Source organism: Schistocerca gregaria, chromosome 7, assembly GCF_023897955.1.
Source record: "Schistocerca gregaria isolate iqSchGreg1 chromosome 7, iqSchGreg1.2, whole genome shotgun sequence".
NCBI lineage: Eukaryota > Metazoa > Arthropoda > Insecta > Orthoptera > Acrididae > Schistocerca > Schistocerca gregaria.
Window position 1 is genome coordinate 426568519 of NC_064926.1, and position 16547 is coordinate 426585065.

The 16547-nt window shown below is 42.4% G+C and overlaps 1 protein-coding gene across 3 annotated transcripts in view; it reads left to right on the forward strand.

The window, feature by feature from the left end:
- Positions 1-15585, forward strand: part of LOC126282034 (vascular endothelial growth factor receptor kdr-like) — a 329784-nt gene extending 314199 nt beyond the window's left edge. For all 3 annotated transcript variants that reach the window (XM_049981445.1, XM_049981444.1, XM_049981446.1), the window contains 3 exons: positions 11849-11954; positions 12567-12709; positions 14561-15585. In XM_049981445.1, the coding sequence (XP_049837402.1) occupies positions 11849-11954; positions 12567-12709; positions 14561-15134 (823 nt within the window). In that variant the 3' untranslated portion in view covers positions 15135-15585. The remainder of the gene's footprint in view (positions 1-11848; positions 11955-12566; positions 12710-14560) is intronic.
- The last annotated feature ends 962 nt before the right edge of the window (positions 15586-16547 follow it).

Genomic DNA, 16547 nt, shown 5'->3' on the forward strand with positions numbered 1-16547 from the left:
GCCAGTAGTTTCACTTTGTATTCACCTTCTCCTTTTTACCGTAATCTAATATATAATTTTATCTTGCCTATATATTCTCAATAATACATAACCCACTTCCAAACCATAACCAAATTATTATTCCCCCCCCCCCCCCCCCTTCAACACTACCGCTGCTATAAAATCCACCGTTTCTAGTTCACCAACAGTTCCTTTCACCTATTAAACAACAATTTCGGCTAGTTCTAATAACTTTTGCTTTATTTCCATTTCCATTTTTCCCACATCACTGATAATTTTTAGTCGCTTCCCACAGGTTTTAACGTCATTATTTCTTCATCAGACAATTGTTAGCCTCATTTTCATAATCTGCCACCACAAAACCACTCCTTTTAATACAGTTACACGTATTTTTTTCGAAACTTTCTGAATTTCTCCACCCTTTAACGTGTTTTGGCGGCAACACAACCATCTAACCTTTATGCACATCGTTGTCTACCAACCCAAGTTCACCACAGGATCAACATAGCCCAGCTTTAACCAACACTTTTTCACCTTTTTTCCCCACCAGACCTCCAGTTGCTTTCTAGTTCACCATTATCTCTCCCTATATATTTTTATTTTCATTTCAGCCTCATGTACACTTTCCACCTTCTACTACCATGTCACCCTCACAACACCCCCACAACGACCCCATTAAGTTTTATTTACATTCCCTCCGCAAACATGCCTTTGCCCTAGCCAGATTACGCTCCCATATTTAATGTTCTCAGGCTTGTCTGACATTTGGCATTACCTCCAAAGGCCTCACACTTGAAGTTCCCATCTCTGGCTGCAACCTTTCCTTCCATCAGTCCCCATACCAGTTCCAAACTGAACAATCCATTGCCCTCACTTACCTAATCCTTCACCTTCACATCAACTCAGCCAATGAACACACCTGTCAACTCCTATCCTTAATAAAAGTCCTCAATCTTTCCTCTCCCACATCCACACTAACTGATCAGAGCATCCTCCTACAGGGCAACCGCAAATTAGAACAGCATCCCACCCTCCACCTCAAAAAACTATCCAATCTCCTGGTTTCCCACCTCCGGAAAGGCAACTCACTCACCCTCCACAACCTTTCCAACAAACCTCAACCTCCTCTCATTGCACACAGACCCAGTCTCTCCCATCTACTCAATCTCCCACTTCCAGCTCCACTCCCCCCAACACCTCAAAATTCCAGTCAACACAATCTGGAACCACAACACCCCAATTCAGTAGTTAACCTTTCCTCCAAACCTCTCTCCCAATCCGAAACCTCTGTCCTATGCAAAAGGCTTCACCTTCAGCCCCACTCCCAGATTCAAGTAAACAGCCCTCGTCAAAGATCTACTGTCCTACACTCGTACTCTCTGCTGCAAATATCACTTTGCCACGAAGAAAAATGATCATAATCCCACTCCTAATGATCCAACTCCCCAAGACACTATCCAAATTGAACCCTGCCTGCAACAGTTCCGTCCTCCATCACAGCGGGACCCACCTCCTCTTCCTCAAAATCACCCTCTCCAAACCTTCCAGGAATTTCTCACTTCCAGCCTTGCCTCTCAATCTTTCTTGAAAAACCTTAATCCTACTCCCAACATCACCACAGCCGAATCCCAGGCTATCCGTGATCTGAAAGCTGACCGATCCATCATCATTCTTCCGGCTGACAAGGGTTCCACGACCGTGGTACTTGATCGTCGGGAGTATGTGGCTGAGGGACTGCGTCAGCTTTCAGACAACTCTACATACAAAGTTTGCCGAGGTAATCCCATTCCTGATGTCCAGGCGGAGCTTCAAGGAATCCTCAGAACCTTAGGCCCCCTACAAAACCTTTCACCTGACTCCATCAAACTCCTCACTCCACCGACACCTCGCACTCCTACCTTCTACCTACTTCCTAAAATTCACAAATCCAAACATCCTGGCCGCCCCATTGTAGCTGGTCACCAAGCCCCCACAGAACGTATCTCTGCCTACGTAGATCAACACCTTCAACCCATTACATGCAGTCTCCCATCCTTCATCAAAGACACCAACCACTTTCTCGAATGCCTGGAATCTGTACCCAGTCTGTTACCCCCGGAAACCATCCTTGTAACCATTGATGCCACTTCCCTATACACAAATATCCCGCACGTCCAGGGCCTCGCTGCAATGGAGCACTTCCTTTCACGCCGATCACCTGCCACCCTACCTAAAACCTCTTTCCTCGTCACCTTAGCCAGCTTCATCCTGACCCACAACTTCTTCACTTTTGAAGGCCAGACATACCAACAATTAAAGGGAACAGCCATGGGTACCAGGATGGCCCCCTCGTATGCCAACCTATTTATGGGTCGCTTAGAGGAAGCCTTCTTGGTTACCAAAGCCTGCCAACCCAAAGTTTGGTACAGATTTATTGATGACATCTTCATGATCTGGACTCACAGTGAAGAACAACTCCAGAATTTCCTCTCCAACCTCAACTCCTTTGGTTCCATCAGATTCACCTGGTCCTACTCCAAATCCCATGCCACTTTCCTAGACGTTGACCTCCATCTGTCCAATGGTCAGCTGCACACATCCGTCCACATCAAACCCACCAACAAGCAACAGTACCTCCATTATGACAGCTGCCACCCATTCCATATCAAACGGTCCCTTCCCTACAGCCTAGGCCTTCGTGGCAAACGAATCTGCTCCAGTCCTGAATCCCTCGACCATTACACCAACAACCTGAAAACAGCTTTCGCATCCCGCAACTACCCTCCCAAACTGGTACAGAAGCAGATAACCAGAGCCACTTCCTCATCCCCTCAAACCCAGAACCTCTCACAGAAGAACCCCAAAAGTGCCCCACTTGTAACAGAATACTTCCCGGGACTGGATCAGACCTTGAATGTGGCTCTCCAGCAGGGATACGACTTCCTAAAATCCTGCCCCGAAATGAGATCCATCCTTAATGAAATCCTCCCCACTCCACCAAGAGTGTCTTTCCGCCGTCCACCTAACCTTCGTAACCTCTTGGTTTATCCCTATGAAATCCCCAAACCACCTCCCCTACCCTCTGGCTCCTACCCTTGCAACCGCGCCCCGGTGTAAAACCTGTCCTATGCACCCTCCCACCACCACCTACTCCAGTCCTGTAAACCGGAAGGTGTACACGATCAAAGGGAGAGCCACATGTGAAAGCACCCACGTGATTTACCAACTGACCTGCCTGCACTGTGATGCTTTCTATGTGGGAATGACCAGCAACAAACTGTCCATTCGCATGAATGGACACAGGCAGACAGTGTTTGTTGGTAATGAGGATCACCCTGTGGCTAAACATGCCTTGATGCACGGCCAGCACATCTTGGCACAGTGTTACACCGTCAGAGTTATCTGGATACTTCCCACCAACACCAACCTATCCGAACTCCGGAGATGGGAACTCGCCCTTCAGTATATCCTCTCTTCTCGATATCCGCCAGGCCTCAACCTCCGCTAATTTCAAGTTGCCGCCACTCATACCTCACCTGTCTTTCAACAACTTCTTTGCCTCTGTACTTCCGCCTCGACTGACATCTCTGCCCTTAATCTTTGCCTTTAAATATGTCTGCTTGTGTCTGTGTATGTGCGGATGGATAAGTGTGTGTGTGTGTGTGTGTGTGTGTGTGTGTGTGTGTGTGTGTGTGTGTGTACACCTGTCCTTTTTTTCCCCTAAGGGAAGTCTTTCCGCTCCCGGGATTGGAATGACTCCTTACCCTCTCCCTTAAAACCCACATCCTTTCGTCTTTCCCTCTCCTTCCTGAAGAAGCAACCATCGGTTGCGAAAGCTAGCAATTCTGTGTGTGTGTTTGTGTGTTTTGTTCATGTGCCTGTCTGCCGGCGCTTTCCCGCTTGGTAAGTCTTGGAATCTTTGTTTTTAATGTGTGTGTGTGTGTGTGTGTGTGTGTGTGTGTGTGTGTGTGTGTGTAGAAATCTGAAGTAAATCAGCCAAGAGTTCACACACAATGTCTCCTAATGGATATTTGGGCAGAAATAGTCAATAGGCTAGGAGATATACAAGTGCTGGCAGGTCGATAGACATACAAACATACACACAAAATTTGAGCTTTCGCAACCGGCGGTTGCTTCTTCAGGAACGAGGGAAGGAGAGGGAAAGACGAAAGGATGTGGGTTTTAAGAGAGAGGGTAAGGAGTCATTCCAATCCCAGGAGTGGAAAGACTTACCTTAAGGGGGAAAAAAGGACAGGTACTTCAAAATTGTCTGCCCGCGCCCGTGCACGTGCGGATGGACACGCACCGGAACGACTCCCTCCCCCCCCCCCCCCCCCCCCACCCACCCAAAAATGCTTCAGAATTAGCCCTTTCCCTAGCCCATAACCAAAGCTACTTCCTCATCCCCTCAAACCCAGAACTTCCCACAGAAGAACCACAAAAGTGCCCCACTTGTGACAGGATACTTTATGGGACTGGATCAGACTCTGAATGTGCCTCTCCAGTAGGGATACGACTTCCTCAAATCCTGTCCTGAAATGAGATCCATCCTTCACAAAATCCTCCCCACTCCACCAAGAGTGTCTTTCTGCCGTCCAGCTAACCTTCGTAACCTCTTAGTTCATCCCTATGATATCCCCAAACCATCTTCCCTACCCTCTGGCTCCTACCCTTGTAACCGCCCCGGTGTAAAACCTGTCCCATGCACCCTCCCACCACCACCTACTCCAGTCCTGTAACCCGGAAGGTGTACACGATCAAAGGCAGAGCCACGTGTGAAAGCACCCACGTGATTTACCAACTGACGTGCCTACACTGTGAAGCTTTCTATGTAGGAATGACCAGCAACAAACTGTCCATTCGCATGAATGGACACAGGCAGACAGTGTTTGTTGGTAATGAGGATCACCCTGTGGCTAAACAAACATGCCTTGGTGCACGGCCAGCGCGTCTTGGCACAGTGTTACACCGTCCGTGTTATCTGGATACTTCCCACCACCACCAACCTATCCGATCTCCGGAGATGGGAACTTGCCCTTCAATATATCCTCTCTTCTCGTTATCCGCCAGGCCTCAACCTCCGCTAATTTCAAGTTGCCGCTGCTCATACCTCACCTTTCTTTCAACAACATCTTTATCTCTGTACTTCCGCCTTGACTGACATCTCTGCCCAAACTCTTTGCCTTTACAAATGTGTGTGTGTGTGTGTGTGTGTGTGTGTGTGTGTGTGTGTGTGTGTGTGTGTGTGTCCTTTTTTCCGCCCTAGGGTGGGTCTTTCCACTCCCGGGATTGGGGGTGGCTCCTTTCCCCCTCCCTTGGGGCCCGCATCCTGTCGTCTTTCCAACTCCTTCCCTCTTTCCTGGTGGGGCGGCCGTGGGTTGCGGGGGCTTGGGTTTTGTGTGTGTGTTTGTTTTGTGTGTCTATCGACCTGCCAGCCCCTTTGTTTGGTGGGTCACATCATCTTTGTTTTTAGATATATTTTTCCCACATAGGATGTTTCCCTCTATTATATTCATATCAATAATTTGAACCCAACAATTAAGTTTGTTATTGTCACTGTGCATTTCGAAATCTTTTGTCGTCTTATTTTCTCTTTCTGTTTTTGCCAGTAGTTTCACTTTGTATTCACCTTCTCCTTTTTACCGTAATCTAATATATAATTTTATCTTGCCTATATATTCTCAATAATACATAACCCACTTCCAAACCATAACCAAATTATTATTCCCCCCCCCCCCCCCCCTTCAACACTACCGCTGCTATAAAATCCACCGTTTCTAGTTCACCAACAGTTCCTTTCACCTATTAAACAACAATTTCGGCTAGTTCTAATAACTTTTGCTTTATTTCCATTTCCATTTTTCCCACATCACTGATAATTTTTAGTCGCTTCCCACAGGTTTTAACGTCATTATTTCTTCATCAGACAATTGTTAGCCTCATTTTCATAATCTGCCACCACAAAACCACTCCTTTTAATACAGTTACACGTATTTTTTTCGAAACTTTCTGAATTTCTCCACCCTTTAACGTGTTTTGGCGGCAACACAACCATCTAACCTTTATGCACATCGTTGTCTACCAACCCAAGTTCACCACAGGATCAACATAGCCCAGCTTTAACCAACACTTTTTCACCTTTTTTCCCCACCAGACCTCCAGTTGCTTTCTAGTTCACCATTATCTCTCCCTATATATTTTTATTTTCATTTCAGCCTCATGTACACTTTCCACCTTCTACTACCATGTCACCCTCACAACACCCCCACAACGACCCCATTAAGTTTTATTTACATTCCCTCCGCAAACATGCCTTTGCCCTAGCCAGATTACGCTCCCATATTTAATGTTCTCAGGCTTGTCTGACATTTGGCATTACCTCCAAAGGCCTCACACTTGAAGTTCCCATCTCTGGCTGCAACCTTTCCTTCCATCAGTCCCCATACCAGTTCCAAACTGAACAATCCATTGCCCTCACTTACCTAATCCTTCACCTTCACATCAACTCAGCCAATGAACACACCTGTCAACTCCTATCCTTAATAAAAGTCCTCAATCTTTCCTCTCCCACATCCACACTAACTGATCAGAGCATCCTCCTACAGGGCAACCGCAAATTAGAACAGCATCCCACCCTCCACCTCAAACTATCCAATCTGCTGGTTTCCCACCTCCGGAAGGGCAACTCACTCACCCTTCACGACCTTTCCAGCAAACCTCAACCTCCTCTCATTGCAAACAAACCCAGTCTCACCCATGTACTCAATCTCCCACTTCCAGCTCCACTCCCCCCAACACCTCAAAATTCTAGTCAACACAATCTGGAACCACAACACCCCAATTCAGTAGTTAACCTTTCCTCCAAACCTCTCTCCCAATCCGAAACCTCTGTCCTATGCAAAAGGCTTCACCTTCAGCCCCACTCCCAGATTCAAGTAAACAGCCCTCGTCAAAGATCTACTGTCCTACACTCGTACTCTCTGCTGCAAATATCACTTTGCCACGAAGAAAAATGATCATAATCCTACTCCTAATGATCCAACTCCCCAAGACACTATCCAAATTGAACCCTTCCTGGAACAGTTCCGTCCTCCGTCACAGCAGGTCCCGCCTCCTCTTCCTCAAAATCACCCTCTCCAAACCTTCCAAGAATTTCTTACTTCCAGTCTTGCCTCTCAATCCTTAAAAAAACCTTAATCCTACTCCCAACATCACCACTGCTGAAGCCCAAGCTATTCGTGATCTGAAGGCTGAAAGGTGTGTGTGTGTGTGTGTGTGTGTGTGTGTGTGTGTGTGTGTGTGTGTGGACCTGCCAGCGCTTTTGTTTGGTGGGTCACATCATCCTTATATATGTAGAGGGAAACATTCCATGTGGGAAAAATATGTCTGAGGGCAGGGTTGATGTGACTTGCCGGGCGGGAGTGCTGGCGGGTCAATGGATACGTGGGCGGGCACAGGCATCGGAAATCGGGCTTTCGGAGGGGGAGGGGAGGGGAGGGGGGAGTCGTTTGTGTCCCGGGTGGGGGGGGGGAGGGGACAGGTGTGCACTCGCGCACATACGCGTGTCCATGCGCGCAAGCACACATTTGTAAAGTACGTGTTTTTTTTTCCTCTTAAGGTAAGTCTTTCCGCTCCTGGGATTGGAATGACTCCTTACCCTCTTCCTTAAAACCCACATCCTTTTGTCTTTCCCTCTCCTTCCCTCGTTCCTGAAGAAGCAACTGCTGGTTGCGAAAGCTAGAAATTTTGTGTGTGTGTTTGTGTGTTTTATTTTCAATAAGTACACAAGGTGTATCCCATGTCACTGCTATTCCCCATACTACTCCCGGTTCAATGCAACATCAATGTAAGGTGTGTCTTGAGGCATCTAGTCAAAACTTTGAGCATCTCCTGTAGTGAGCGTCCACATTTGTAGCATGTGACTAAATAACTGCAACACCATTTAGTAGTTTAGTTGCCACAGGTGGCCTTTGTGACCCCCCCCCCCCCCCCCCCACCTCCCACCCCATTCCTGTGTGATTACCGATCCTTGTTGTAGGCCTATTGTGCCATGTCAGTTTGTAAATGTTTAATATACCAAACATCGAATTCTTTTTTCTTTTTAATATACACAATTTATAAATATGTATAAAATATCTAAAAGGAGAAACATTGTTACCAAATATCCTGAAAACTACTTGATCAATTTAGTTTAAAGTTCTTGGCAGACTGATTCCAAATTTCTACATTCAAATGAAAGAATGGAGATAATTAATGAAAAATTAAATGCCTATCAAACAAAATGAGTTGTCGTAAACTGTCTATAACTCCTATTGTGGGAATGAATTAAAATGGGAATGCCCATCTGAGAAATAGTACCATCAGATGTCACTAGATTGTAGGACAAGCAAAACCTTAATAATTTAACAGAAACATGATAACAGACTCTTATTAATTGCCATTGTTACATACGACACACACCATAGATGATGTTTTAGTCCGTATTTTGTAGTTATTTTTATTATTGAAGTTCACAATACCATACAAATACTAAGGCAGTGCATAATCTGTGATGTAATTGTTATCACTAAACTTTTGGTTTGGATTTGGTGTTTATTTGCAAAAGTCATAGCCAGGAACCTAGACCCTGATTTTTATTAATACCACAGGTGAAGACAGTCATTCATCACATTCTGTTGACACCTAGTGGTTCAAATATGCCCTTTGTTTTAAAGTGATTGCAGTTTGCAATGGAGCTTGCATTCATTACGAGTATTGACAAGGCACAGGGCCAATCACTTTGTGTGGCAGGCAGATATTAAACATCCCAGGCAATACCAGGCACTGCAGCCAATTCCAGTATACAAAAAGAGTAAAATGTAGGTGCACAAAACAACAGCATTGTACCACATCAACATCAAGGGTAACCAAGATGTTACCTTAAGCAATGTCTCTGCAGATGTGAAATTGCACTGGTGAGTAATGAATTGACTGAACCTGGTATGCTATACTGGACTGCAAATATTTTTCAGGAAAAAAAAAATGTTGAGTGTGCTCATAGGAAACTTAATAGGTCATTTAATCTTCTCTTAATACATAAACAATTTATCAGATAGGAATAGCAGTTTAAGTAGTTAGTTCACTACAGAAAAGTATCCATGAATGGACAATCGTGAGGTATTGCGGAAAGACTTAAACAAATTATTATTTATTTATCATAAGACATGCCAGCAGCATATATACAAAAAGTGGCATTACAATGCAAAGGAATATATATACAAATATACTTAAAATAATGAATTAGTGAATAAAATATTTTTATGTATACATGTTGTCAATGTGATATGATGTACCGAAATATGACGTGTATCATGCGAGGCTAGAAGCTACTGGTTACACATCAATGTTCAGGTCTTGGATCCACTTCATAGCTCAGGTATGGCTTCTATGAAGTCCTCTTCTGATGCACTGAATTTCTTTCCACTTGATGTAATGATAGCTCTCTTCAAATATGGATAAATGCAAGGTACCACCTATAACTAGGAGAAAATTAATGGTGTATGTCTTGAGGGGTAACACTAAGAAGTGATATGAAGTGGGAAAATTATGTAAAATCTGTCATTGGAGAAGGCAAACGGAAGGTTTGTGGAAGGGTTCAGGGGAATTTCGATGTGTCTGTAAGACAGAACACGTACAAGACAAAAGTGTGACCAATTCTAGGGGATTGTTCTAGTGTAGGAATCCTTCTACAAATGCACTGACATGATTACTTTGCATTTCACATTTAAGTGCCTGGCAAACAGTCCATCAAACCATCTTAAAGCTGTTTCTCTACTACTCCACTCTTGATCAGCACATAGAAAAAATTTACACTTAAATCTTTCCGTGTGACCAATTGCTCTTACTTCAGTATGAAGTGATCTCTCTCTGTGTCAGAGGGTGCCAACGAAATATCTTCACATCTGGAGGAGAAAAACAGTGAAAGAAATTTCACAAGGATATCCTGCTGTAAATAAATGTGCCATTGTTTTAATGATTGCCACCCAGTTTACGTATCATATCCTTGACATTCTATCCCCTATTTGGCAATAATAAAAAATGAGCTGCCCATCTTTGAACTTTCTCGATGTCCTCCTCCAATCCTCTATGATGCAGATCGCACACCACACAGCAATACGCCAGAAGAGGACAGTAAAGTTTAGTGTTGGCAGTCCCTTTAGTATACTTGTTGTATTTTCTAACTATTCTTCTAATGATTCACAGTCTTTGGTTTGATTTCCCCACAATGTAATGTATGTGTCTGTTCCAATTTAAGATTTTGGTAATTGTAATCTCAAAGTATTTAGTTACACTCAGAGCCTTTAGGTTATTGTGGTTTATCGTGTAGCTTAAGTTTAGTGGATTTCCTTTAGACGCATGTGGGCGACCTCACACTTTTCATCAGTAAGTTACCATGTTTTGCACCATGCAGATACGTTGTCTAAATCATTTAGCAATTGATCATCATCTGAAGACTTTGACATGGTACATAACTGTGTCATGTGAGAACAGTCTGATGGCCACTCAGATTGTCTAGTAAAACAAATACTAACAAAGAGACAGAGGGGTTGGCCAGTACTTACCTCAGCTCAGTACAGCCGATAGATAACACAAAACAAAACAAAAAATTTACATTCCTAGCTTTCGGCACCCTGATGAAGGAACAAAGTTCTGAAAGCTAGGAATGTAAATTTTCGGTTCTGTTTTGTGTTATCTATCGGCTGTACTGAGGTGAGGTAGGTACTGGCCTGCCCCTCTATCAATTTGTTAGTATTTGTTTCACACCTTTATATGAGATTTTCGATTAATCATTTAGATTGTCTAGTAAATAGTTTATATAGATCAGGCACAGCAGAGGGTCTTTAACACTTTTTTAGGGAATGCCAGATATTACTTCTGTTATACTCAATGACATTCCATCAATTACTGCGTACTGTGACATTTCTGACAGGAAATCATGAATGCAGTAATACAACTGAGACAATACTCCATTAGCACACAATTTGATTAGAAGTGACTTGTGAAGAATGGTGTTAAAGCCTTCTGGAAATCTAGAAACATGAAATCATTGTGGCGTCACATGTTGACAGCACTAATTACTTCATGAGAATCTACATCTAAACCATACTCCACAAGCCATGTAACAGTATGTGGCAGTGGCTGACTCTTACCAGAAAATGCTCTCTCAAGAATTCAATAGTAGCACCTTTGTGATGCATAACGCCTGTGTTATAGCATCTGCCACCGGAGTTTGTTGAGTATCTGTGTAACACATATGCACCTACTAAAAGATCCCCCCCGGTCTCCCCCCCGGTCTCCCCCCCCCGGTCTCCCCCCCCCGGTCTCCCCCACCCGGTCTCCCCCACCCGGTCTCCCCCACCCGGTCTCCCCCACCCGGTCTCCCCCACCCGGTCTCCCCCACCCGGTCTCCCCCACCCGGTCTCCCCCACCCGGTCTCCCCCCCCGGTCTCCCCCCCCGGTCTCCCCCCCCGGTCTCCCCCCCCGGTCTCCCCCCCCGGTCTCCCCCCCGGTCTCCCCCCCCGGTCTCCCCCCCGGTCTCCCCCCCCGGTCCCCCCCCCGGTCTCCCCCCCCCCCGGTCTCCCCCACCCCCTCCCTCCCTGTTTTTTGGTTGGAGTATTGATAGAGTAAGGAATAGGAGTCATGTAGGAAAACCTCTGGGGGTGGTGGTGGTGGTGGTGGTGGTGGTGGTGGTCTCATAGCTTCCATAATTGCCCCTCTACTTGAAAGAAAAACTAGCTCTAAACTATTTAAGTTTGACATATATTGCAGATTTGTAGTGACTCATGGATAAGATATTTCAAATTTTACAGTTTTTTTGGTTTTTTTACAGCCACCAGACAATGCTGGATTGTTGGCATTTAAATCCAAACAAAAGACCTTCATTTACGGAACTAAGTGAAAGAATTGGGAATATGCTCGAAGATAGTGTGAAGAAAGTAAGTAATTACATTTAAATTCAGTCAGAATTTATTCAGTGTTATTCTGTTTAGGAAGCATAGTGGTTGCTTTCATGGAACTGCATTGATTTCTCATTAATTTGACTTTGAATACCTGTTTCTAAAATCCTTTGCTTTAAAAAAAAAAAAAAAAAAAAAAAAAAAAAAAAAAAAAAAAAAAAAAACATGTCTTATTTGGTCAAATGTTTTATGTTCTACTGGATTAGTTTTAAGAAGCATGCAGTAGCTTTTGTATACCAAGTCACAACAACTCACAGATTAATTATAGTAAATACATCTCATATTACCTTACAGTGAAATATCATTAGCTTCCTAGGTAACATTGATTTAATTAATCACAATTTTGTGTCAATCTGTGTAAATTTACTTCTGTCATTAATTTCATATTTTACCTCCCCACCATTACCAGCGCTTCGTGGCCTTTCAGTCTCATGATTCATTTTTGGCCTTAGTCTGAGCAGCATGCTTCATAGTTTCATGTTTTTACTTTTTTTGCTCTCTAATGCCCTTCTGACTGAAATGAAACATTTTATTGACAAAAAATTAAGAAATTTATTGTAAGGAACTCTACATTGTTCTGTTTAATTTCAGCACTATATTGATTTGAACGATCCATATATAGACATGAATTCAGAATGGATGCAGAACACACAAAGTGATTATCTCAGTATGATGAGTGCTCCTACATATGGCAATCTAGTGTCGCCAATTGAAGATAATGATTACATCAACAGGTAACATTTAGCAAATGTTCTGTAATAATCATCTGTTAAATGAAATCTTCTTGAGCTTACAGCTGTATTAGGCAGTTAAGTTTCACTATCAAATTTAGAGAAAATTCATTTACTTCTTACCACTAAAAGACCATTTACTCAAGCACAATCATGTATAGTTTGTCAGTATTGATACTTACCTGTTTTTGGAGGTTTAAAATGGTTTCAGAATTCATCACAGGTACAGGTACAGTATAGGTGTTCTTGTTCTCCTGTTTCCAGGTGTAGGTAAACCCACTGATCTTCTGAGTAAGTGTTGCCAGGACAGTAGAGAATTGTGACGCACATTGAACCTGTGTGCTTCCAAACAGTTTTCTAGTGACTAAGATTTTCAAGAAAGTGGACTAGCATTATAACATGTACAGTCACAAATATTACCGTGTCATTGAGATATGTTTGAGATACTTCACTTTAGATTTAAAGTAATTTTGTGTTATAAAATGCATTTAATATGCATTGTGGAAAATAATACCTATTATATAATTCTAGTACACTTTAAGTCCAGTTAAATGGATTCATAGAAATTATATACACCAGTTTCAAAGTGTAGGATTGACCCAAGGACATGAATGTGCTTGTATATTAATACCGTCAAAGTTTCTACAGAATTTCAACAATTTTTTCCAGTATGGTTTACTCCAGAAAATGTGTTCAGAATCCCCCCCCCTTCGCTGTTGGCAGATTCTCTGAATCATAAATTTATCATATTGAAAAAATAAGCTAATAAACATGTTTGATGTTCCTCCAGGTGAAGCACTTCTGTGTTCTTGTACGTTGACTCAGAGGAATCACAAATGACATAAACAACCACCAAACTGTTCATAAGACTGGTACTGAATGAGAATACATGTGCAGGGATATTGTAAAAATATGCCATGTAGAATTTATGTAAAATGAGTTAGTTCATTGTGCCTTCAATAGAAAGAAAATCATCATTTTTGTTGATGGCATGTGTGAGATGACTTTAAAAAAAATAACTTCAAGAAATGATAAACACTTTAACAAAGGTAGCAAGACTTCAGAGTAGAGGTCTGTTGTATTTTCTTATGAAAACTGGTTCTGCCTTGGTACCAGTAATTGCTGTGTTTTTGTTAGGAGGCAGCCAGATGAGGGCCTGCAACCAACCTGTTGGCATCTTAAGACTCACTGGACTTACAGCTGGAATTGTGGTCTGTGGTGTGATTTCATATGACAGCAGAAGCACTCTTGTAGTTGTTCCATGTGTCCTGACTGCAAAATTGTATGTCAATCTGATGATTTGACCTTCATGAACAGCATTCCAGGGGCTGTTTTCCAACAGAATAATGCTCTCCTGCATACTGCTGTTGTAACCAAACATGCTCAGAGTGTCAACATGTCACCTCGGCCTGCTGGATCACCAGATATGTCTCCAGTCGAACACATATGTGACATCATCTGATAACAGCATCATCCACAAACTGCTTTAACGGTCCCTGTATTGACTGACCCAAGTGCAACAGCCATGGATCTCATAAATTAAAATCTGGCCCCTGTACAACACAGTATGTGCACATTATTGTACTTGCATTCAACAGTCTAGTGGTTGCACTAGTTATTAATATACCAGCCTCTCGCATTTGCAGTGGCTTTTCTTGCAGTTACACTAAGTGTGATCTTGCAATTTTAAGCACTTAAATATGTTACCTAGACAAAATGTTCCATAATTTCATTACTCTACATTAATTACTTTTTGGCATTGGGATTTTTTTCTATCAGTGTATTTAACTATTGTTCAGTATTTCTAAGTAACTTCACTGATCTCATGCTTTTATTGTTTTTCTTTCAATGCAGTCCTCTTCCTGGTTCTGGTGCAGAAGCCACAGATGGTCCAGCCAGCTCAGGGTACATGTGCATGGGAAGTCCGTCAACTTCAGAAGGTGCTGTATTCAGCCCACACAGCAGCCGTTCTGAAGGAAATGTTTTCACTTTTGATGGTTCGCCTCAAGCAAAGTCTCGTGTTAAAGAAGCGGAACTTATTCGTGGTCCAGAGTTTCGACCCATGCTTAAGAGCATGAGTGACTCTGAATCAGAACAACCTGCTGCTGACAGTGTAGATACTGGTGCACGAAATGGACATAGGACGTATGTTAATGGAAATACTATAACTCCAAGTTTTTCAAATCCTGCTTACCATAACATTGGTCGCATTAATCCTTCACCTGACAATTATGTGAATATGCCTCAACAGAAAAGTCTGTTAAAAGGGAAAGAGAAGGCTCTGCTAGATACTTTCGATCACATGTCTGTATCTGGTCAAGATCCAAAAGGAAGTTTTGAAAATGATTTTCTCTCTTCTCCAGATGGTAGTGTGAAACATGAAGGTTATGTGAATTTTCCAAACAACACTGCTTCGTTTGCCTTCTAAAGAGGTGAAGCTTGGTAATGTTAGGAATTATTCTGAAGATTTGCACAGTTGATAACAGCTTATGCAAAATGCGTCTAGTCTCAATAAAGGTACAAATCTTAAAATTGCCAAACATTAAGCACAAATAGACTGTGAAACACCTTTTCACATTAGAATTCTCCAGAGAGAGAAAACAGAAGCCATGTTAAAGTTTCAAGATTTTTTTAAATGCTTTTATGCATATTTTCATTTCATGTCATGAATTTTTTACTTCATTTTCATTTTATGACATCAGTTTTTTACTTCATTTTAATTTTTAAGATTGACTGTACAGTGTGTATATAGTTTTAAGTATTTTATTGACAGAAAGGTGTTGAACAAAATGTAAGTAATTATTTTTAATAACAATGGTCTTTTGCCAAAATTGTGTTAAATTTATTTTCATTTTTAATAAAGGAACCACAATCATTCATTCACATTTTATGTAATATAATGACTTTGGATTGTTGCTTAATCCTGTAGCAGATGTACGTGGTTGCTAGAAGAAACAAAAGAAAATCTTGGGTTCAAAATAATCATTCAGATTTGAAAAGAAGGAAATGAATCTCATCAGCATACAATTTGCAACCATAAGATTGTGAAATGATACTACGAGTGTTTCCAAACCTATCTCCAACATACTATGCAAATACTACACAAGATACTGTTTTTGACCAGGTCATAGGCATTAAGCCTGATGACCTTACAAAATTGGTTGACACTCTGTTACAGCATCTTCATTGCCCCCACATTAAGTTTAGATATTTGTGTATCCTATCAATCAAATTCACAATATCATGCTAAAATGTGGACTGTGTAAATTGCTTCCAAAAAAATCACTCTCTCTTTTTTGGTGAAAATATGTCTGTATGCTGACCATTTACATTACAGATATTACGTTTAGTGACTGGATCTTTTCTGAAAGCAGTCAGTGGAGTAAAAAGTAGTCCAGAAAATTCAGTGTCGAATGTTTTTCTAAACTGTTTTTGATGTATTAGGTTCACTCAAATGAAACCTGGTCAGTGTGTCAATCTTTGTCTTACACATAAGGTGGCACCACATAACTGCGGTTATAGTGGCACCATATATTGGTAGAGAGACTGACACATGTGCTTCATTTGATGTTGCATAGCGCCAGTGTGGTTTCATGCCGAAGAGAAGGTACTCACACAAGTTATCGCCCACCACTGAACATGCACTTGAGTAAGCAGGATGAAGAGTAAGGAGTTGGAGGCCGTGAAATGTATAGGCAGATGAAGGCTGTGTATAGTGAGTACAGTCTCAGTCATTAAAGAGTTGTGGAACGGTGCAATCACTTCCTTGAGGGGCACGAGTCCAGGCGATGCTCGTTCTGGACAGACTCATCATGTGTTGCACCGGAAATGGTTGCAGAAT